At 36.1% G+C, this 25,030-nt stretch overlaps 1 protein-coding gene across 1 annotated transcript in view; it reads left to right on the top strand.

Annotated features, from left to right (window-relative positions):
* NALF1 (NALCN channel auxiliary factor 1) overlaps positions 1 to 24,440 on the top strand; it is a 436,678-nt gene extending 412,238 nt beyond the window's left edge. Inside the window, exons 2-3 of the mRNA XM_062487824.1 lie at positions 11,789 to 11,960; positions 22,928 to 24,440. Of these exons, the coding sequence (XP_062343808.1) occupies positions 11,789 to 11,960; positions 22,928 to 23,223 (468 nt within the window). The 3' untranslated portion in view covers positions 23,224 to 24,440. The remainder of the gene's footprint in view (positions 1 to 11,788; positions 11,961 to 22,927) is intronic.
* The last annotated feature ends 590 nt before the right edge of the window (positions 24,441 to 25,030 follow it).

Here is a 25,030-nt window from a genome sequence, read left to right as displayed (position 1 = left end):
ACCCATGATTAACTTGTGGTCTCACTCTTGAGCATTCAGTGAAAGAGAGCTCTCAAAGACTGCAGACTGTGGCTAGCAGTACCTGTTGACTATGCACCAATCCCATCATCAGAAAGTTCTTGAGACTTTTTTGTCACTACCAAGTCTCAAATCTCATACTCTGAATCTAAACCTTTCTCAAAGTGAAACCTATCTCACTTTGTCCTAGAAAACGCCTGATAGAGCCCCTCTTCCACTGCATATAAGACATGACCACTAGTCTGGCACTCAGAGTTAGGTAGAAGTCTCACATCTGCCTTGTCTTCAATGGAGATGTAAATCCATATTTTCTTTTTGTGGGTTTTTCTTTCTTATTGACAAACAAGCAACATTTAGTGGTTTAAACTGATGAAGAACCATTACAAGTTTAGGACATATAAAATATGTATTAGATTTTAAGTGCAAAAACCCTGATAGATTTAAGTATTTGAATAGGCATCTCTAGTGTTAATCACACTTGAAAAATTCCACTTTAATCTCTGAATGTCAGCAAGAATATCCAGTAACAATCTCTGATTTTAATATGGCTCTTAATGGTGGAGGATTTACCTGACAGAGATTTAATTTTGTGTTTAACTGCATCAGTCATCTCTGTCTACAGGCATGATACTTTATATAAGTGAAGTGCTTGAATAACTGGATAGGGTCCTAGCCATCTTAAATTTATTTTACTTATCTTTGTATATGAGCAAATGTAGCAGAAAGAGTCAAAAACACACCTCAAATTGTCTCCAAGATAAATTCCCCTAGGTAAATCCAGTTTAAAATAAAAGAAGAAGTTAAAATATAATTAAGACCCTGTTTGTGAAATAGAAACTTCAAAGGCATATGATTAGATTATAGAGAAAAAGCAGAATTTTTTTAAAAAGTAATATGAGTTTCCTAAGGTGGCTTAAAGTTTGAAGTCTCAGAAATACAGTGTTATATGGTGTAAAAACTCAATGTTGAAGTTACAGATCGGAGTTGTCACTGGGGGCAAAGCTATAGACAGTTTGCACAAATCCATAAATACAGACGTGATGCTTCCAAATCTTCTGTGAAAAGAGAAGTGAGATTTTAGTGCAGTCTCTATGCTGGTGATTATCAGATTGGCAGGTGAAACAGCAAAAGGTATGTGAGAGTTGTCCTTTATTATGCTATCCTCTATAAAAGCATAATTCTCCTGTGGCAAATGCCTATTCTCTTGCAGAGCCACCCCACACAGGGGAAAATCCTCAACTGAGAATCTGCTCTTGGGTGAGCTTATTGTTGAGCTTAACTGTGACCTCTTTGAAGAGCTGATTGTGCCCTCCAAGAAAATATGAATTATCAATTGCATGGTCACAAGTTGTCGTGGCTCTGATTGCTATGTCATATATATTCCCATCTTGCCCAGATTTGGCTACCTGGGCTCAGCTTTTGGTGCCATTTTGTGGCTAAACCAGAGCTGTGTGAGAAAAAAAACTGTGTGTGGAAAAATCTCCTGTCCTTGGGGACTGCTTTTCCACTCTGCTACTCACCCTCTTCGGATGTTTGGATGTCTCACTTCAATGTCATAACAACAGCATGAAACTCTGAGGTCTTTTATGTCAATCTGTAAGTTAAATCCAAGTAGGAAAAGCAGCAAAACTCTAGAACATTGAGTATTACAATGTTGAATAGTACAGTGGAGTTTCTGTCCCTGTTCTTGCATTCAGAATTGTCTAGAGAAAAAAATAAGGACAATCTGCTTTGCCTCCAGATAGTTTACAATATAATAAAGTTCTCTGAATCAGTTCAATTAACTATGATTAAAATAAACTTGATACAGCGAAATATATCAAGTTAAAATTGATATAATTTGATATCTGAGATACAAATTATATTAATAGAAACTGTACCATAACAGGCTCCTTCCTTATTTTTAATTTCTGTTGGTCTTTTTTAATATATTTCAGGCTCTAAAGTATTTGTATGGTGCTTAAGAAATTTTCCTTTTTCTTCTGGATTCATTAGCTCCTTGTCTTTAGATTTTGTCATTTCATTTACTGAATCTTCATAGAATCAAGAATTAGCACATAGAATGTGCTGAGGTCAATAACCCCCATTCAGGTTATTGAGTCTGACTCCTGGACAGCCCAAGAATCACATCACAGAGGAAGCTGACCAGACATTTTAAAGATTAATAATTTGCTTTATTTTTTAAAATTTGGACATTTTAACATAGTTAATTAGGAGATACTATTAAGCTCACAAAATCAAAAACTAATGACACTTTTTTTTTTAACAGACTACTGATTTCCATAATGAGTTATTTAATCTTCAGTTTTCTTTAAGCTCACCCAAAGGGATGTTTATGATCTTCAAAAGAAAGTTTCCTTGCTATATTAAGTAACAGCTAAAACTGAATTCTGATACAGAGGATGAGTTCAGGTTTTAGGCCATTATAAAACACCAGAGACACACTGATGACCTCAGTTGATTGGATGGCTAATCACCAGAAAGATGGGACTGGTGGATCAGGTTTTTGCACAGTTTTGCATTGCAGAAGCTTGACTTATTTTGGCATATAGAAACATTATAGATCTTTCCTATATATGTATATACTTTCTCCTTAGGTTTACCAAAGTGAGACATTGATACCATCTCCTCTGCAGTAATGTCTCCCAAAAGAGAGGAGATATCAAATCAAAGAAACGTATTTCTATTAGGAGCCAGCTTATTTACATCTTTCAGTTCATTTCCAATATAAACAACAAAGATATGAGCAGAGCAGCTTGCAATTCCACATCTGTATTTCGTTAAAATAAATCTTGTTACACAGCATACGAACTGAAGCTGAGATCAACAATATTCTAGCAAAAAAGTTTCAACCTTGGCTTACTTTCTCTCTATTGTCAAACAAAATAGCATGTGTATCTTTCACATGAAATTATTCATTTAAGGGGTAAAATAGGAAAAGAAAGATAAAATAAGAAAGAAACGAGTTTGACTATTTAATTTAGGAAGCACTAAAATTTTTTAACACAATATTTTGCATTCTGTGGCATGAAGATCTTCTGAATAAATATTAAAATATTTAACTTATTATATTCCATCCATGAAGATACAGAAAATATTCATTATAATAAAATACAAACAAAATCAAAGGATAAAATAACCACAAAACAGATGCGTTTGTTCCCAAATTACTGTAAATTTCAGGCGTAAGTATCCATAATATGAAACAGATATTCTCATTTCCTGGTACAATCTTACAACACAAGGAATTTTTAAAATGAACATAGAATGGAATAACTGGCAAATACAATGTCTGTTGTACAGAAAGTTCAGATTGATATTTTTTATTAATTCTAGATCAGATTAAAAAAAAAAAAATCAAGATCTAAATTCCTCCCAGAAAAAAAAAAAGGTGGGGGTAAGAGTAAGTGTTGGTGTGAATGCACATACAAAACAACTTCTCCAAAAAAGCAGAACACCTATGAGTCAATAAGTAAAATACAATAATATAATGTGTATTTAAATGAACAGTTTATGAGGAATGTTTGGGTGTACAAACAGAATGAGAATAGTATATTTGGCAACAAATATTTTAAACCTAATGAAAAATAATTCCACAGTCATATTATTTGAATTTGATAATGCTGAAACAAAACAAAAATATCTTATTTTCAGCGACCCACATATTTGAAAGCCATTTGTTATATCTTTCCTATTGCATGTAGTGAAGAATGTTTAGTCACTGATGGTACCACTGAAATTCATTAGCAAAGATCCCTTATGGAGGGTATTGTTGCCTCCAATCTGGTCACAGTTGCTGCATTATTTGTGTGCTTTGCCAGCCCAGTCATGAGGTTGCCCAAAGTCTCAGAATGGGAACAAAGCCCAGCAAAAGAGAAATGCCAACAACAGTCCTGCAACTCTCATGGGCAGAAGGCTCTCTGTAAAATATTATTTTTATTCCATAGTACACATGCAAAATGCAGTCTTCCTGTATTCAGACTGCCCTTAATGCTCAAAAATTGCAAAGTTCCTTAGGGAGTCCACGTTTGTAACAGTTGTCAAACTTAATCAGGTTTTGTACCAGTTAGCCATCTGTATTTTGGTTACACAGTCTATATAAAATGCACTTGTAAGCTATCTAACAGACATCTCTGCTTGTAAAACATGATATCTCAGGTCCTAATGCACAAAGCAGACACTGAGACTGACCCAAGTATTTCCTAAGGAAGATGTACTGTCTCTCAAACCAACACATACTACCCTGGTGATCCAAATATAAAAAGCCTTTTAGAGGTTGCACTTCACAGATGTAGGATTGCTTTGCTGCTGTAAAGCACTCATCTGAAGTGACTTTTACAGCAAAATTTTCATCACTGGGAGAAATAGGTGTGCTCTTCTGAGGTACCTCATTGCTACTTATAGTCCATAATTGCAACCTCATCCCCTTATTTCAATACACAGTGCTTTATATATTCATCTTTTGCCTGGTCAGTGTTCAGGCACAGTTCTAAGTGAATATCTTTATTTGTGGAAGTAAGGGTTGTTAAGTTTTTTAGCCTTTGCCAGCAGCTTTTCTCCAATTGTGTTATTGACATCTCAGCTCATGAAGTATTGTTACTGCTCTTAATGCCTACACTTTGAGATTGTGCAATTCTTTAAAAAAACAAACAAACAAAAAAAAAGCCTGCTAAAATGAAGCAAAGTAAGTTAGGCTGAAGCAGATAGTTTAATAATATTTCATAGAAATGTTGACATGAAGACCCCACAAGACACATTATTGACTGTGGTAATGTCACAGGATATTACAGAGACAGCAATTCACCCCGGCTCAAAAGCAACCACAACAAAAAATAAAAAATGAGATTTAAACATATGCACATATAATGCCTTTAAATAGTGCAAACGCTCATAACTCTATGAGTCAGGCAAAGATTAGACATGTGAAATATACATCACCCTTTGCACATAACGTGGTTCCTTCTGTTCTAGAATCTTTAGGGTTACAGAAAATCACATGCTACAGCTGAGGCTGACAGGGAACAGATCTCACTGCCCATACACAGCTTATTCACTGTCAGTGAGTAAGCATGTACCAGCACCATAAAGGTAAAATGAATCAAAACTTCAAGGCCACATCACTATTCATTTTTAAATGAATGCTGTTTTTCCTTCCAGTTCTGCTGAAAAAGCTCATCTTACATAACAGATTATTCCATGAATATTCTGGGAAAAATTGATTAATTAGTCAGTCAAAACCTGAGGTACCCCTGAGTATACATAACAGCTGAAGAATTTATCTCAAAATACTCAAAAAGTTTAGGAGAAGCTGAGCTGGAAATGGATCACACATTCTGAAGGCAAATCCTTTATTCTAGTCAGGTATAATTTCCTGATGTCATTGAAAAGTTCACTGATCACCTCTCAAGTTCATAAGGGGCTTCTTCATTTCCAACTGGAATGTGAAATAATTCAGTTGTGCTCTTTGAAGACTTCATTTTCACATTGAGGAATGGATATAGTTGCAAAGCATCAGTTAAAAGAAGTTAAAATGTATTTTGATTCAGAAAAAAATGCCATTTTGAGAGAGAGAATTTCTGTTGTGACTTCTTTCTTCCTACTTTCTTTCCCTCCTACCATCCTCAGCCTCTACACAGTAAGAGCTATTTGATGACCTTTAAGTTCCCTTTTGTGTTATTATTATGATAATAACACAACAAAACACAGCCCAGCCAACAAAATCAAACTTTTCCTCAGTGAGGGAAAAAATATTTTCTATGGAATATAGTTAAAGTACTTCCTGGAAATGACAGTCAGAAACAAATGGGGAAAGAGAAGAAGTGAATTCAATTCATCTCTTGAAAACCAGGAAGAAATGGCTTTCATAGAGAATGAAACTGATTGAGCTTTTCCATTCTCTCCTACTGACACCTCTCATGCAGTGTGACTCAGATGATGAAGGCTATGTACTCAATCTGTTTTGACAGAACTTAGGTTATCCAGAATCACATGTATTATGCATGTCTGGGTGAGTGAGAATGAGATGGGGAGGAAGGGAGACTGTGGCATATATGTATGGTACTTTATCTTCCCACTGGTTTTCAGTCTTAGCAAATAGATTCACAGAATCATAGAATTGTAGAATCATAGAATCGTAGAATCACAGAACTGTAGAATCATAGAAGCACAGAAGCATAGAATCATAGAATTGCAGAATCATAGAATCATAGAGTGGCATGGGTAATAGGGGACCTTAAAGGTCATCTTGTTAAAATTAATTTTGTGCAGTTGCACAGCCAGTGGGAAAACTCCTAGTGTATTGACCAGGGCTGTGGTCAGCCAATGCACTGTTCTACCCAGCCATTCTGTCCACACTGGAGGCCAGCAGCTCCTGGTCCCTCTCCAGGGAATTAATGAAACAGTATTAACTCAGAACTCTCTCTGGTTGCCTTTCAAGACCAGAAAAAATAACTCAGACACTGTCTAACCTCATGTGTGATACAAAATATCCGGAAAAAAAGGACAATACTGGGACTGCCAGTCTCCACACAGACAAAAATAAGTGTTCTTCCTAATGTCCTGAGAGAAAAAGTACACAATGTGCCCTTCCAGCTTCTCAAAATTCTCCACACATACACACTTGCTTTCTTCCTGTTAACTCTGAATCCTTTTATTATTTCTAATGTTTTGACAAGAAAATGCAGTTTAGTGTCTACTTTGTTTGTGATGCTTTCATTCTTCAAATTGCTGAAGCTGATTATTTGTTTTGGGTTATTGGTCACTGAAGTAATAAAATATTTTTTCTGCTTAAAACTTGCAGAAGAGAAATAAAATTAATTCCAAATAAGAAATTATTCTGCCCAACTGATAACATGTTGTTATTACAATATTGTTGATAATTTAAAACTATCAGGAAGATTTTGATGATGATCATTCTAGAAATGCACTCAGACATATGAATATAGGCATATAAAGCCAACATTGGTTCGTGCACTTTTTCAAAAGTGTAATCTTTTTATTTTTTTCCTACAGGTACAAATTAAGATAAATTTAATTTATTTAGGTGAGAAAGGTTTCCACTAAATTTTTCTGAGATTTTATATTTATGCTTCTATCTATGTACATGAAAGATTATTTTATTCTTATGTGATACTACTATCTTGCCGTCAGTGTCTCATCTAACTGCCAGGACTGTAGCTCCTTCAAATGCAGAGTGTCTAAAGATATGTTGATGGTAAAGAGATGAGATATTTGGATATTATCAGGTATTTGTTCTATGTATGTGGTTGCCATGATGTACCAATAATCCAGTTTATTTTAGCTCTTTCTCTTGTTTAAAAAATGTAAAAACAAAACCAACAGAAAAGCATGAGGGTTTTTCTGTTCTTTGAGTTCAGTTTACCAGATTTCTGTTAGGAACGAGGATATTTCAAAGATTTCAATTATCTCCCAAGCCAGCTCAAAACACAAGACCATTCAATTTTTTTTTCTACATTATATATATGCAACATGTAAAAAGATATTGTTGCATTTAAAAATATATAATTTTAAAAAATTGCAAATCTTTTTTCATGTGTTAGTTTTGTTTGATTTTGGTACCTTGATTTCAGTGAATAAATTATCTGTCAGTAAAAATTATTTTGTCTTCTAAAATTCTGAATATTTTTTTAAAATATCTACATTTAATCTTTTTTTTTTTCTTCAAAGACTATAGATAATTGTTTATTTTTACATAATGTCTATAATATATGTATCTTTCCCATCTTATAACTGAGTTTAGTTCACTTTGTGTTAGGAGTAATTTTTAGCTTTGTATTCTTTAAATGAGGATATAATACAGTGTGAGCTTCATCTACTGCTGCCACAGTCCCTCTTTCCTTTCCTTGAAATGTAATCCAAGGCATTTGTTTTATTGACTTGAATCTTGAGAAAGTGCATGTTTTGAAAGACCAAAGTTTCTTTTCTAGAAGATTTTACTTAATGAAGAAATCAGAGGATTTTTATCTCCCTCTGGCCATTTAACACACAGTTTCCTCACATACACCTTCCATCTTTTCCAAAGATACATTGAAAATTACATAGGAAAATACTGATAGAATTTAACTAATAATTAAAAGTTTTTTATATTAAATATTTTATAATGGAAACATTTATTGTGTTTATAAATCTTTGAGTTTAGCTATTGATGTTCCTTAAGAAGGAAAAAACTCTCATATTGAAGTACAGATTGTAAATTGAACACCACACTCAATATATAGGCAATGTGTGTTTTACCGATAGTTTCAGGCCTTGTTGCATAACTCATGTTTTAAGGCTCTGAAAATCAACATTTTGGACTTGCTAGGAGGTAGAGCAAAATTACCAACCAAAAAAAATCTGTATCTTCTTGAGTAAAAGAAGGAATACTGGCCAACCGAAGGCCATAATATCTGCTTTCCTGTTAAGAAAATTTCAAGAAATTTCAAGAAATTTCTCTTCCAGATTATGGGCTTCTACAAAACCTAAAAAGCCACCTCTCATTGTCCCTGAAATAGAGAAAAGACTTTGGACTGCTCTGGATCTTCTTACTCAGCTGAGTCAACATGGGACTCATGCAAATGCTGTCAAGTAGAGTTATATGGAGAAGTATGAGATCAATTCTCCCACTTCTGTACTCCCTCCTGTGTAATGTGTTACCCATGTTTAAGCATGAAAGTAAGATGTCTGATGTCTGTGTAAAACCTTTGGTGCCTAGAAAGTCCAGGAAGGGTAGGAGAGATTATTTGGGATGTTTGTTAGCAAAGAAGGCATTTAAATCATGTCTTTAGTAGTAAGAGCAGAGAGCGACCACATTCTGATCTTCCAGCTCACCCAGCACAGCACAACTGCAAACACCTACATAATTTTCTTTTTCCTCCAGAAAAAGACAAAACTGTTTACTGGGTGCAGTTCTTGGCATACACTTTTTTCCAAACAATGGCTGAGCACCCTCTTGAAATGTAGGAATTAACACAGGCCAAATCTATGAAGGCAGTGGACTGACAATAGACACCATGATGAGCCTTGTCTAGGAGTCTATGTCACCTTACTGGGTAAAACAGAGCAAAAGGGAACCAGAATATTAAAAATATCAATATAGACTTAGACAAGCTTGAAATCAGCTGCAAGGTAGAGAAAATAAGGAAGGACACAGAGTGGGAGGCATTAATCTGAGAAACAGATCTCAGGAACAGGTATACTTATACATTCTGTAGAAATACAGACAAGAATTCAAAAGTAATTTTGAGACAAAGCTGAAGACTTGTAAATCTGAGCAGGAAGATGATGTGCATAAACGGAGATTTGATACACAAAAAAAATCATAGAAGCCCACAACTGCATTATTTACTTCTGCTTCTGAATAAACATTTTCTGTCTTGCTTCAGTAGACACATGGTTTTGCTCATTTTCTTGTTACCATGTATGGTGGACTGTTCAATATTCTTCCTAAAAACAGATTTACACTTTCAAATATGACTCATAAACCAACTTCTATTAGATCTATTTTATGAAGAGAACATGTAGGTTCATACTAAACAGACCAGGAAAGAATCCCTGTGAATGTATAACTGTTAGCAGACACAGCATTCCTGTTTCCAACCAATTGACTATGTTTACTAATTAAAAATAAAAAAAAACTATTGCTTTATTTCACCTAACCTTGAATCCTCTGTGCAATTTTGAGTACCACAACACAAGAAAGATATAAAGCTATTAGATAGCATCCAAAGAAGGGCCACAAAGATGGTGAAGGGCCTTGAGGGGAAGCTGTACGAGGAGTGACCTGTTCGGCCTGGAGGAGACTGATGGGAGATCTCATTCCAGTTACAACTTTCTTGAGAGGGGAAGAGGAGGTGCAGGCATTGACCTCTTCTCTGAGGTGACCAGTGACAAGAGCCATGGGAGTGGCCTGAAGCTGCATCAGAGGAGGTCTAGGTAGGAAAAGGTTCCTCACCCAGAGGATGTTTGGGCACTGGAACAGGCTCCCCGGGGAAGTGGTCACAGCATCAGCTTGACAGAGTTCAGGAAGTGTGTGGACAAGGCACATGGTGTGACTTTTGGGGACGGTCCTGAGCCAGGCCAGGAATTGAACTCAATGATCCTTGTGGGTTTTTTCCAACTCGGTATATTCTGTGATTTTGTGATTTATTGTTGCAAATGTCAGTAAAGCATCTGAAGCAACAGAAATGTGGTGGGTGATGTAGCCAACAGTGGGAAAACCACTTTCTGTTTAAAAGTTTATTTAAGAACAAAAGATGCACACATCTCCTGGTCTTCCTTCTCAGTAATCATTTACTGCGGATAAGAAACCTTAGTAAGCAATTAAAATTGAATTTGTAATGAAAAACAAACAAAAAAATGTTCTACAGAGTGCAAAAACTGCTATAAAGCAATAATCACAAACCATAGATTAGTGACAAAGACTTCGTTTTACTACCTAGCAACCTTACTCATACCTGCCACCGTTGCAAGCAATCTAAAATAAAAGTTTGGCGATTCTGTAGCTACTACACTGAAATTAATTATGCAATTTAGGATGCCATTGACATTCATAAAATTATAACCAATGAAGAATTATCGACAATAAGATGAGACATACTGAAATCAAACCAAGCTCTCATCTAGATTGGTCATTTCAGGTGTCAGCTTTTAAACTTGTTGGTGTAAAAATTTACTCTATAGATTTTTATTACATCATTCCTACAAAGAATGGAAATGATCAGCTGACTATATTGGTTTTCAGTTTATGTTTAATGGGAGGTAGTTATTAGGCTTTTCAGATAATTAAAAAATACAAAAAAGAATTTTTTTTTTAATTATGTAACAACCTAGACAGCAAGTATCTAGACAGTAAATCATGTACTCCAAAACAGTTAAGTGGAAAATAACATGAGGAACTAGGAAATCTCTCTGTACTCAGTCACACAGGTTTTTCATCACCTTTGTAGCCAGGTGTCCAATCTAATTTTACATGAAATTTTTCTGTGTCCAATAGTTTAATACTAATGACAAACATCATTGTTTGGAAGACAAGAGGAGGCAAAAATTTAAATCAGCACATGTAATTTACTTTTCTGTTTAAATGATGACATTAATTGCATAATCACATGCTCTGCAGCCACAGCTATGCAGTATCAGATGAGAGCATCTTTAAAGTGTTCATTTTAGCACCCAAATGTAGACACTGGTTTTCACTGCAGCAGATTTAGCCCCTAGTCTACAGCTGCTGGTGTTCAGGTACCCTAATGCGTGTTTTAATGCTGTGGACTGGATAAGGTTTTATTTGAAGGGAAGCAGCACCATCTATTGCAACCTGATGGCTTAGCTCTAGATGATATAACGACAGACTTGGCCTGAGCCCAGTTTTCAAATCTTTCTTGCATGCATTTTGAAAAATTTGTCCTTGTCCAGCTTCAAATGAGATTGGGATCTCACTTAGTATATGGTGGTGCACAGACTGGGCTGTGTTCCTTGCATGCACATGTCTAATAAAAAGTCACATCTAAGAGACATAACTGTTTACAGACTAAGATAATATAATAGCATAAGCCCAGTCCTGAATAACTGTTGCTTTTAAATGACTTGGCTGGAGTTTTCATTTCTGAAGTGGGAGGACAGTTGAAAGTTAAGAGTATATTTTACCCAGGTGATATTCTTTCAAAATTTTCTTCCAAAGGCAGCATTAATGTAGGTGTGCAGTACAGTATGTTCTTCTAATAATGACAGTGTTATTGTCATCCATCTATATTTCTGGTTCTTCTCTTTTTTCCAGACTGTCTACAAAGCCTGGCTCTGTTCCCAGTATTTTGAAGTCACACAGTTTCACTGCAGCAACAGAATTCCTTGCAAGCAATACTGTTTGGAGGTTCAAACGAGGTGTCCCTTTATATTACCAGACAATGATGATGTCATCTATGGAGGACTATCAAGTTTCATCTGTACAGGTATAGTATAGCAAAATTAATTCACTTGTTTTCATAAGTCTAAATGTCATGGGTTTAGCTCTGAGAGCCTGAAGATGTTCCACCTCAGAAAGATTTGTTGAAGATGCTAGGATTTGAGCTCAGATCTAGTAGTGCACAGTTATGATACAGCCTGCCAGTCATCAGATTTGCAAAACAAAATTGCTAGAAAAAAAATTGTTCCAGTTGTTTTTTGCACGTGATAATTTGGTGGAGGATTTCTTTTATTTCATGTGGACTTCTTTTACTACATGCAATATTCAGAGTAAAGAGGTTGCATGTCATGCAATATTCAGAAGAAAAAAAAAAAGAGAAAAGGCAGGTCCAGTTTTTAGTATCTTCACTTTTGATTGCCTGCATTCTTATGCCAGATGAATCAAGAATCTGAAGCAAGCATTCAAAATTGTGCAGCAGCTCTCAGAAAATGTTTAAGAAAAGATTTTTCACTAGTGAAGAAGTTTAAGAATCAGTTCTTCACCAGTGAAGAAATTATCTTTGTTTCCTATAGAGTCTGGTTACATTCTATGAATGTTTTTCATTTTAAAAGGCATTGTAATGTATATCTCAGGTACCACATATACTTTTTGTCAGGAAAGGATGGGAGTAATCCCCCAAAAAATTTAGCTTATACAAAGGTTATCTTCAGAATTCCGGTGCCTAGACTATCATCTGAGAATCTTGAAGATATTCGGGCAACTTATTCCCAATAAATTGATTAAAAAAATTCCAACACTTAGATCATTTGACCCCCTTGTCCAATCAGAAATTAAACTGTCTTCACCTCTAAATTAGGGCTCAGCTGAAAATCTTGATACTAAATAAGTTATCTAAGGTAAGCTACTTAAAACCAGAGTCAATTATAAAAATCCATCAATGTTATGTACCATGTCATATGCAGGCATAAGGATCATGGCCACTCTCTTCTCCTTATAGCCTGTGTTTAGACTTAGGGTGATTCTGTTAACAAGGGATTTACTGAATTTTTTTATTGGAGATTAAACCTATTACACACAATCAAGCAACATCCATCCATATGCAAAAGAAGATATAGTGAAAAGTGAGCTGAGTTACAATTTTGAATCATCAGTAAGGTGCTTAGCACTTCAGTACATTTTTAAGAATTAGTAGCTTTCCAATATGTATATACAGTAAGCAAATTAGCATTATTTTCCAGTTTAAGGTAGTATAGTAGAAGTGAGAGACTTAGGAAAATTTTATTTATCACAATTATATAGTCCACATGTATGTGTGTGGGTTCATGTACATGCATGTGTACACACACACACATACACAATGGCAAGAAACCAAACCAACAGCAAACAAAATCATCTTGGTATGTATTTCAGAAAATCTGTTAGGAAATACATGTCCATCTCTTAATTTTCCTGGTATAACTCATAATCCAAATTCCTTCCTAAAACACACAAAATAGATGATTTTGATAAAAGACTACTGTCATCTCTTAATTTGAGATGAAGAAGCAGCTTTAGGGGAGGATTAAACTCATTTTATTGCAGGTATTAATAATGTGGGTATCTATACATAAACTCTGTAACTAGGCTCTCACTGGAGTCACTGGTGTACACAGTCGGACTGAGGGCTGTATCATTCACCCTGAGTTGGCACCTGCATCTGATGAGAGGACTTGTTCACACCGCTGGCTGTACTCTATTTGCTGTAGCTGCTGTTAGACACCAGGGTTTATTGCAGACACTTAAAAATCACAGTACCCTTAATGTCATCTCAGCAGCCCACCAACAAATATTTGGTTGAACTTTTTGTCATCTCAAGTCCAAACCCAGCAGCAACAGAGCAGAGCTTCTATTCACAGACCCATGGCAGTCAGTATGCTGACCCTAGGGACTTGTGTGCAAGGGATGAGTTACGAGGCAGCAATTCAAACTCTGTCTGGGATACAGGCTTATTTTCACCCTTATTAAGCAGCAGCTCACTGTAGGAGTGCTTCCTGCCACGAAACAATGAGAAATTAGACTATAATTGGCTGCAGGAATAAAGAATTATACTTCTCTACATCTTAAAGAAAACACATTTATTTCATATAAAGTGACAACAGACAACAGCAGACAAAACACTCTACCTCAGCATATTTTGTGATAGAGAACTTGAAATCCTTTTGGAGAAAAACAGCTGAAAGAAGTTCACCCATGTCCTGAGGGATATCTACTGCACTGTTTGTGAGTTTCTGTCTGGTATGCACCTTCTGAGATTTCTATTTATTGATCTGTCTCTTCATTAGAAAAGCACAAAAAAGTCAAAAGGTATTTTTATTTAATATTTAGGTGTCAAGTAGCAAGAAAAGGTATACAAGGGATAGCTGATTTTATTTGGTATTGACTACAGCTCAGAGCTCAGGATGAACACAAAAACAGTACCTGTAATTTCCCAGTTGCAGCCAGGCAGAGGTTGGGGTGGCTCCATAACCCATGCTGGGAGCTGCCACCTCCCCTTTCAGTCCTGTCCTACCACAGCAGTAAGTCAGAACACATCTGCTGTGTGATGAGGGCATGGCAGTACTAGTGGGCAACAGGGAACCCACACATTTTATTATTTTTCTTTCAGGGCAGGATTTTGTGATGTTGGGGTCTGAAAAAAAGCAAAACAAAACAAAACAAAACAAAAAACCCGAAAAACCTGGAGGATATTGCCCTTCTTTGGAAGGAAGGTCCACATGAGGAGAAAAAAAACCATAGAACTGGCTATTTTTTCCCAATAAATACTGCAGTCATTTTTATATTTGTCATTAAATTTAAAAGATAATAAATTGTAGTTTACAATACGCATTAATAGCAACTTGGCTATTCCTGAAGACCTCATATAGTTGATCACCTTCAAAGAAAGAATATAATAGGAAAGGGAGAAGGCATGCTACACTCACTTTGTATCACCAGAACTTGTATTTTGTAGGAATGCATATGAGGTTGTGGAAGAACTGCAGTGCAAAAGAAAGTACTTGAGAGATTAATCAAAACAATCAGAATCACAGTGTGGTTCTGGTTATGGAAATATGCAGTTAGATAGAAAGAATTCAGGGTTCACTTCTTGCCCACTTTCTTCTTGGACATGGAACAAAAATGATCATTCCATCAGGTACTGTGCTGACATGCTGGTATTCAGATTCATTAAAACTGAGTGATTACGTTCAATTTAGGCCTTTGGAGTTCATATCCATAAGACTGAAATTTCCAGTGGTTTCATTCAGTGTTTCTTTTTACAGCTCAGCTGCCTAGAACTGCCCATGCAAACCAGAATCTCATTTGAGGGAGATAACAGTAGTTTTCAGGTGTACCTGCAAACACATGGCAAGTTAGAGAGAATTAGTCCATGCAGAATTCCAGATCATGGTTTTTAACTGTAACTTCTAAGAAAACAGTGTTCATACCAGCAGGATTGTTTTCTATTGTAAATGTAGTTGTCTCTTCCTTAACTAAATAAGGAGATGGGCACCATACTACCCTAGGCCAACCATTAATGCACATCTTTTCTACAAAATTAGACTATAGGTAGAGTGAAGTAAAATCCCTTCAGAGACATTTAGGGTTGACATGAGGTAGATACTCAGAACTAGCTGCTTCATTGTGCTTCTCATATTCCCAAAATTACTTGTTAATACAGGCATAGTCTGTTCTGACTGCTTAGAGAAACTGCTGTCCACATGCCAAGTCAGGACCAGTTTAGAGTGTAGACTTGGGGCTAATTGTGTTCCTAAGGGCTTTCTTTGTAATGACCATCACTTTTGGTCTCTTTGTGCCCTATGGCATAACAGGGCCAGCATAACATACCCAGCACCAAGTCTCAGGCCAGAAATCCAAGCCACATATTCACATTCTATCTGTACAAGAGATGTCATGGCATTCAATGGAGAGGGAGAGTTCCTCTTTGAAGGAAAGGAAGGGAATGTAGTGAGCAGCAGCAAAGCAGAAATGTGTTGCATTAACTTATTCCAAAGGCATGATGTCACCCCTTAGTACTTCCTAAGAGCAGTGCCATCAGAAGGAGTCTTCTGCCATCAAGAGGTGAATCAAATTTGCCTGTTCTGTTCTGAACAGACTACTGATAATTTTGAATCCGAAGGAGGAAATAAAGGAGGAGAAGAGGTAAGTAGACAGGTGATTCAGGTACTTTAAATCACTAATATCTTTCAGTTCATATTAATCTAGACTCTTAATTTTATGTGTTCTGATTAACAAGTCAGTTGTTTGGAACACAGTGTGAATAATTTTTTGGCAAATAACAGTAACATATGCTTATGTGATCCATGCAAAAGTAACACATGGAAACTCCACCTCCTTTAGAGTAAAGAATTCACTGAAAATAAAACTGTCCGTCATGCTTCATAGCACACACTAATGTTTCTAAAGGCATAGTGAGAATGATTACAGAGAATTCTTATCAGTCTGTAGAAGTTTGATGGCTAACAAAGCTCAACATAAGTACTAGGAGAAATTCTGTAAACTGCAGCTTCCTGTCAAGGGGAAGATGTTTGAGTGGGTTTCACCAACAGGTTTAGCTATAGTGTGTCTCTTTCAAAACAGATGCGCTGATTTCAGTGTGATTTCAAAAACAATTTCCTTGAGAAAATGTGATATATAGAAAGCAATACAATCTATCTCTTTGTAGAGCAATTCAAGAAGAGAAAACCACTCTGAATTCAATCTTTATGTTGTTCTTGGGAAATTAAAAAAACCTATATATTTGATCCCAATTCTTCCTCTAAAAATATCTCATAATAATGTGTCATCTGCCTCCTCTCTGCACCTCTTAATAGGTGCAAAATATCAAAATATTATACTAATACAGACAGCAGGACAAATCCCTTTTATGTTTGACAAGCATGGTTTAAATCGTTACAAGTCATGGATCAGCTTATAGAGAAAATTTGACACCTTTTTTTTCAGCAAAATCTGTCAACTAAATAGCTCATCTTTATGAGTCTAGTGTTATTCTAGTCTTGAGTACTGGGGCTTTCCCAATATCATAATAGGTTTATTAGCTGTAAATAGTCTCCTATAATAATGACCCAGTCAATTTACTTATTGATATCCCTAAACTTTCCATGGTGACACAGTACTTAGATATGCATAACCCTTTCCTATCATATCACAATAGTACATCCTTTTAATTGGCCCTATGCATAATTTAGGGAAGAAATCCATATATCATGAGAAACACTATGAATTCTTCTTGGATGTGGGCACATGCACATACATAAAGAAAATGTTCACAAGTCAACTATCTTAAATAATAACCAACATATAGTGATAAAAAAAATCTTAAAACACAGGAGCACAGATCTCCAAACCAGATCTCCTCCAACAGCTGGAATTGAGTAATGGCAGCTATCCTTTTCAAAAAAGCTGAACAGTCTTATTCACCAGTTTAAGAATAATCTGTTTGAATAAAGAGAAATTTATTCATCTTCAATACTCTTACATATAATTGAGTTTCTTTTTTTTTATAATGTGAAAGGTATAAAATGCATGTCTAATCATCATGATGTGTCACAGGCACAGCAATTTAGAAATTGAGAAGACCATCTGGATAAGATCAAAAAGTTCTGGCTTGCAGATCAGTTATAAGCAAGCAGTGAAATCTAGTCATATAATATCTAATGTGTTCTCTTGGCTTCCGTAGTTGGAAAATGTTAATACTGAAATCTCAGAAATAATTCCTCAGAAACAGAAATGCCATGCAGAGTGCTGGCATTTACTGATACAATGATGTCAATGCTGGATGGATCATTCTTGGCTGATATTATTTACTTTGGGCTTCACAATAAAATGGAGTATTCAAAACTTCTCGTATACTAAATCCACTTATCTTTTTTTCAAGATCTTTTTTTCAAGCACAAGAAACTTCATATACCTCTCAAAAATAATCAAAAATCTATGTGAAAAATGAACACAGGTTAGAGTTCTACAGAAAGCAAAAGAGGAACAAACATAACATATCATTAGATCTGTTTTGTTTCTGTGGCTTCCCAAACACTTATCCAGCAATGACAACACATATATCAATCAGACCAGTTTCTAATAATGCAGAATACTGTGGCTTCATAACTCTTTCTGTACAAATAAACCAAGAAGCCAAGTCAGACCACCTGCTGCAGATTCAAATCCAGCCACAAGCATCACACAACCCGACAGTGCTGAGGAGAGTCATAGGAATGAAAACACTGCTTTCACAGGCTGTTTTCTGCAACTACTCAGGCAGAAACCACAGTAGTCTATGAGTTAGATGGTGATCTAGCTGATCAGCAGACCATGCATGCATCAACAGTCTTCGTGATTTCAATTTTTGTGTAAGAACTTGCTTGGGCTTTGCTGCTTTTTCCCCAAGGCACATTCCACAAAGTGAATACGATATTCATGATGTCACTCCTTTTCTTTTAGTCTGATTCAGCTGAGCAGGACATGCAGAATTCATCCATTCCTGTCTCCATTAACAATCTTAATACTTGCATCAGCATTAGTAACACACAGTTCCTACGAATGTAACTTCTGTGCAGATCATCAAAATGTTATCTTCATGCAGAAAAAACCACATCTGGTTACAAAGAAAAGGAGACCTTTTACATGACCTTTGTGAGTGATAGCATATCTGTCTGGAGAATGGTTTGAAATCAAAAAGTCTCCTGGAAGATTCTAGACCCTTGATTATAGTAAAGGTCCAAGTACCTCCAAATGGACTAAGATTTCTGCTGGTAAAACAGAGCTGAGTGCTGAGAAGAATTGGGAAATGAAGACACAGAACTGAGAATTTTAAGTAAAAGGTGAAAAGCATAGTGCGTTACAAGCCAGTTACAGGTGGCTGGTCAGCCTCAGAAATGCAGTTTCCAAACATCCAATTAATGTAAAGTAATGGTGTCTATAAACTCAACAATAAAGCCTAAAGAGGAAGGGGGAAGCCTTGGTGGTTTGGTGGGTACAGCTATTGTTTTTATTTCTTATACCCATGTATTTAATATTTAAACAAAACAAAAGTCAAACAAAAGGGAGAGAAGCAAATACACAGGCAGTGGAAGCAAGGACAGGTAACCTTGGAATAGCATAGAGATGAAATCAGGTTGTGTAGAAATGGGACAAGGAAGGTTGAGAGGAAGCTGAAACTGAACTTGTCAAGGCATTCAAAGAATTAAAAAAGGGATTCTGGACATATACCAACAAGAAAGGAAGGCTAAAGAAGTCCCCATAAACAATGTTGGAAAACTGATAACGACAACACTTTTGCCTCGATCTTGAATGGCAACCTCTCTTCCCTTGTCTTTTAACTGGATGGAAAGCAGGATGTGGGCTAGAGCAAAAGTCCCTCCCACTATAAGTAAAGATCAGGTTCACAACTGACCTGAAAAGCATGAATGTACATTAGTCTATGAGACCCAAGGAGTTATGTCCCCAGAGACCCTTGGGGACTGGCTGATGTAGTTGCCAAGCCATACTCCATGATATTTGAAAAGTCGTGGCAATCAGGTGACTGGAAAAAGGACAGCATTAAACCCATCTTTATAAAGGGTGATAGTTGATAGGTCAAGGAAGATGCTAGGAACAACAAACCTGTCAGGCTCACCTTTGTGGATGGGAAGGTCACGTAACAGATCCTTCTAGAAGCTGTGCTAAGACCCAGGGAGGTGGTTTGAGACAGTCAGCAAGGGCCAGTCCTACCTGACCAACCAAGCAGTCTTCTAGAATGAATTGTTATTTCATATCTTTGTCAATTAAGAGATAGAGTTCACCCTTAGTAAATTTGCAGGTGATACCAAGATAAGTGGAGTGGTTAACATATCTAAAGGATGGGATGCCATCCAGAGAGACCTAGGCAAGCTCAAGAAGTGAGCCCATGGGAATCTCATGAGGTTTAACAAGACCAAACATGTTGCTTGGGTTGAGGCAACCCCAATATAAAAACTGGTGGGGGATGAACAGATGAAAAGCAGCCCAGAAGGACTTGGGGGTGCTGTTGGATGAGAGGCTGGACATGATCCAGCAATATGTGCTCTCAGCACAGAAAGCTACTGTCCTGGGATGCATCAAAAGCAGCATGACCAGCAAGGCAAATGGGGTGACACCGACCCTCTACTTTGCTCTGGTAAGACCTCACCTGGGACACTGCATCCAGGTCCAGGGTCCTCAGCCCAGGAAGGACATCAGCCTGTTGGAATAAGTCCAGAGGAGGGACACCAAGATAGTCAAAGGAATGAAGCAATTTTCCTATGAGGAAAGACTAAGAGAACAGATTTTTCACCCTAGAAAGGAAAAGGCTTTGGTTGCCCTAATTGTGGCCTTCCAGTACTTGCAAGAACGATGGAGAAAGACTTCTTTAAAATAGTGAGTGGTGATAGGACAAGGGGGAATGGTTTCAGACTGAAAGAGTGGGTTAGATTAGATATTAGGAAGGAATTTTAGGAAGAATTTCTTTCTTTTGAGGGTGGTGAGGAACTGGAACAGGTTGTCCAGAGAAGCTATGGATTCCACATCCGTGGAAGTGTTCAAGGCCAAGTTGGATGGGGCTTTGAGCAGCCTGGTCTAGTGAAAGGTGCCCCTGCACACAGCAGGGAGTTTGAAACTAGATGATCTTTAAGTTCCCATCCAACCCAAATTGTTCTGTAGTTTTTGAAATATTTTAATAAAAGAATAAACTAGTTTTTCCTCCTTGATTTTCCAAAGAGATGTTGCCAGTTTACCTGGATTTCTAGTTAAGGCACACATTTGTAAACCTCTGACTTAATAGATGGGCTAGTTATAGCCAAGGGGCATAAGTTTCTATTTATGGCTACAAACAAGTATGTGGTGAAGAATATGTGTTGTGTTCAGTACAAAAGGTCTTACTGAATTTATCTAAATCTTCTACACCAGCATATGAATAGTGGTTCTGTAGTTAATTGCTTATTTAATATGCAACTGCAAATGCAAAACCTAAATTCAATTGCTGAATTGAAATGAAGAGGAAATGTAATTTTACATTAAGGAACAAGTTCAATTCATCTTTGAATGTGGACTTGTCATCAATTTATTTATAATTCAGTAAGTGCATATGAGCTATTTAAATATGTTTTGATTGCCAACTTATATACATAGCTTTGATTTCAAAGGAAGTCTGGGTTTTCCAGTAACAAGAAAGGCAGAAAATATAGTTTAAAAAGTAAACAACCGTCAGTGGGATCAAAGCATTAACCATTCCCTGTGTCTCTTCAATTACTGCTAATCGTCTGAGCTGCTGCAGTTCACAGAACAAATCATAATTCCCTGCTTTGGGAGGCATGCTGGTATGTTGCAGTGTTTAAAAACAGACTTAAGCACACAAACACCAAAAGATGGGTCTCTGAAAATAAGACTGTTTTATTATATCTTCAATGAACAATTTTTCAGAAGTTCCAAAATGCAATAGAATTTCTGAAAGAAAAATATGATCCTTTCAGCTATGTTCTAGAGTGAGAATAAATACTTTTCAACCTTTGTAATGCTGCTTTAAGTTTCTGACTGCAGAAGTGGAAAGAATGGTTAGGTTTAGCATAGGATAAACTCTGAATTTACAGAACAGAAAACAAGTTGTTTTCATTCTTGTATCTTTAAAAATTTAATTAAATCCAAAAACAAATGTAACTTTATTTTCATTCAGATGTAGCCTAGCAGGCAATTGTGTCAGCTATGTAAAAATGTGTCAATCTAGGCATCTTAACATTTTTAGTACACATAACACATTTTTGTTTAGTTGCAGAACAGTATTATGGAAGTAGGAACTAAAGTATTCAGATTTATCATATTTTAAGGTGTACTGCTTTTCTTTACAGGTTATTCACAAAGCGCAAGAAATCTGGTGGCTGGACCTAAGAATGTTGCACCTATATTACTTTTTGAAAGTAATATTATTGCTGTGATATTTTGGAGAAAATGTAATCCTTGTTTCAAGATATAAAGCTGCTTTCAAAATCACTACCCTAATATTTCAGCACAGATCAATTTATTTTTTTCCTAGAAAAACCTTTTTCTACCACAGAGTATATTATTTACTGCGGAATTTTATCTAAGATCATTTTAAATGGAGAAAAAGTGTTTTTCCATTATGTTAGACATTCTTGCATTTGAACACTCGTTAAATAGCCAAATTAGCTTATTTTAATTTATCAGAGGAAAAGGTATGTGAGAAGCAGACAGAACACTACGGTAATGTTAATCTCCTATGTAATAATGCAAACAAAACTGACACTTTCCAAAAAGATAGAGTTCCTCTTAGTGTTCAAAAATTTGTAATCAGATCATTTGAACTCAGTACAGTTCAAAGGCAAAAATGACCTAGCTGTATAATCAGAAGCACCAGGAGATCCAATCACTGTGTGGCAAGGATAGATTGGTTTCACCTTTGGGATATGTTGAAGGGAATATCCAGTTGGAAGAACTCAGATGAGGTAGGATAAACAAATAGGTTCTGAACAGCTCTGTTTGGAAGCTGTTCCTGCAGTGCAGTTTCATTTACATAGGTCTGAAAATCAAAATAACCAATATCATCAGTACATCACTGTTATTTAATGACTGTCTTTTTGTGCTCACATCCTGAAGGAATTTCAAGGTCCAGATTTTGTGAAAACATCCTTGGTTGATTAGTTCTTGCTTCATCATTGGTTGTTACTTCCCAAAGAAAAATTCAGACACCTTTACATTCAAATATCTATAATTGCTTTTTAATGTTGCTTCTTTACACAATCATGCTCAGCGTCATACTTCTGCTGAATGATCTTCTGATGCTTCTTCCTGTTAGATGGTGCACATTCCTTCAACATCTCTGATTATACAGAATGGCAAGACTTCTGAGGGCCTCAGTCTCACCCAAAGATATGGATTCAACAGATTAGACTAAATGTTGATTGTTCCTTCAAACTACTACTTCTGCCAGTCCTTGTGCCTGATATTTATTTTTGTTTTGTGTTTATCCTACAGGGCTCTATGAAAACTATCCAACCAATGCAGAACCAGAATGCTGTGATGTCAGATGGGGACTATTATCAGATCATCAACCCAAAGGGACTATAAAAACACGTGGCTCAACAATGTGTCACAGGACATCGCTCACAGTTTCATCAGCATCCAGACTGTGTAACAGCAGACTTAAACTGTGTGTTCTTGTATTAATTCTCTTACATACAGTACTGACAGTCTCAGCAGCACAGAACTCAACAGGACTGGGCTTTGGAAGCATAACAACTTTGGAAGATAATTCAACCAATGAGGAATAAAAGAAAGGATTCATCTTATGTGATAGAAACACAACAGGCCCAAACTACTACAGTCAAAAACAGCAAGGACTGAGTGCTTTACCCTCAGATCTCTTCTTGAATGACCTTTTGGGTAAAATGAGAAGAATGGGCCGCTACCCAAACAACAAAAAAGGACACACAAACACAGCTTTTTATTGACTAAAAGGCTGTTTGGTGACTTAACTTTCTCACACCATTTTATACACTGTGTTTTAATGTTTGGAGTTTCTTTTTTTTTTGTTTGTTTGTTTTTTGCACTTGTTAATACAGGATTTTATTTTTGGGACAGTTTCTCAAAGCTAAATTAAGTCTTTTCTCTGTCAATATATTTCTAGTCATTGTGTGTGTTCATCTGATAGTTCTGTCTTTTATGTCCTGTCAGTTTCTATTAGAGGAATGACTGCTATGATTTCATGACATAGCAACAAAAAAAAAAAAAAAAAAAAAAAAAAAAAAAAAAAAAAAAAGGAAAAAAATTTAAAAACAGAAAAAAGCCCACAAACCAAACCAAAATAAAAAAGCCCACAAAAAAAACCCAACAAAAACCCACAAAAAGAACAAAAAACCAAAATTTAACCAAAAAAAGAGAAAATATTAAGAAAAATAAAATTTAAAAAAAAGCAACCACAGGAACCCCAAACAAACCTTACTGTCCTCTTATCCATGGGAACCATGCATCTCCTTTCCCTTTCCCATCTACCGTCACAGACAACATACATTTGCTTCTGTCTGTGTAATCACAATGAATGGGTACACAATTCCAGTGTGCCTCTGCCACTGTTGCACAAAACAGTTGACTGAGCAAACCCAAAAGGAGCATGAAGGGGGTTCCTTTTAGCTGAACAAACAAGTGCTCTCCTTACAAGGTGGGATCGGACAGTTAAAAAAACTATAAAGAAATATATAACAAACTGTTGCTCCAATACCCGTTTTGAAGAAGTCCAGTCCTTTCTCACTGGTCAGTTGAACAGGAGCAGCCTTTTCTAGATATGCTAAGTAAAACCAGTTATGCTCAGCAAGTTGAATAGTTGGGAAGCCTTCATATTGGAGGTGAAGGACTGACATTCATTGTGAATCACATTTTGAGTTCTCCTGCTGTCACATAACCAGCAGCTTTCCATAACAAATGGGAGCCAAGAACTTCCAAAATTCAACTATTTTTGTCACAAGAAAATTACGCTAGAAGTCTTTTAACATCTACAATACAAATTATCTCCTTGGTTTAATTCCATTGTTTTTCTATTACCTACATGTTGTTGAAAGTAACTCTAGTTTATTAAGGATGCACAAGAATGTGTTAGCACAGATAAAGAAACTATTTTTTTTTAAATATATAGGACAACCGTTTTCATAAATGTGCAATAAAAACAGTAAATATATACTAGGATATGAGTAGTCAAGAGAAAAGATTCTAATATGCTGGTTTTTCATTGTTTGGGGTGGTTTTGGATTTGTTTACTTTTATTTTTGTGGGAGCATTTCACCTGCTGAGTGTATGAGAATTTGCTTTTTAAAAAGGCTTTTTAGAGTTTACAGTAGAATCAATGGAAGGAAAAGTTAATAAGGGCTGTTTTTAAAAACTTTACATTCCTTCCTATTCTCTAACTACACTTGGGAAGTGCACTTTAGAGATGTTTGCTGTGTAGCTGGGAAATGAAGGAAAACTATAGAAAATGTTCTCTTAGGAAATAAAATATAGTTACCTACTTTCTAGCTATGAAATACCCCTTGATAAATATTAATGTTGTAAGAACATTTAATCACTGGTGCATATTGCGTTTTTGTA

This window comes from Cinclus cinclus, chromosome 2 (genome assembly GCF_963662255.1).
Source record: "Cinclus cinclus chromosome 2, bCinCin1.1, whole genome shotgun sequence".
NCBI classification, from domain to species: Eukaryota; Metazoa; Chordata; class Aves; order Passeriformes; family Cinclidae; genus Cinclus; species Cinclus cinclus.
Note: the sequence above shows the minus strand (reverse complement) of the source record. Positions and strands in the feature narration are given on the sequence as shown.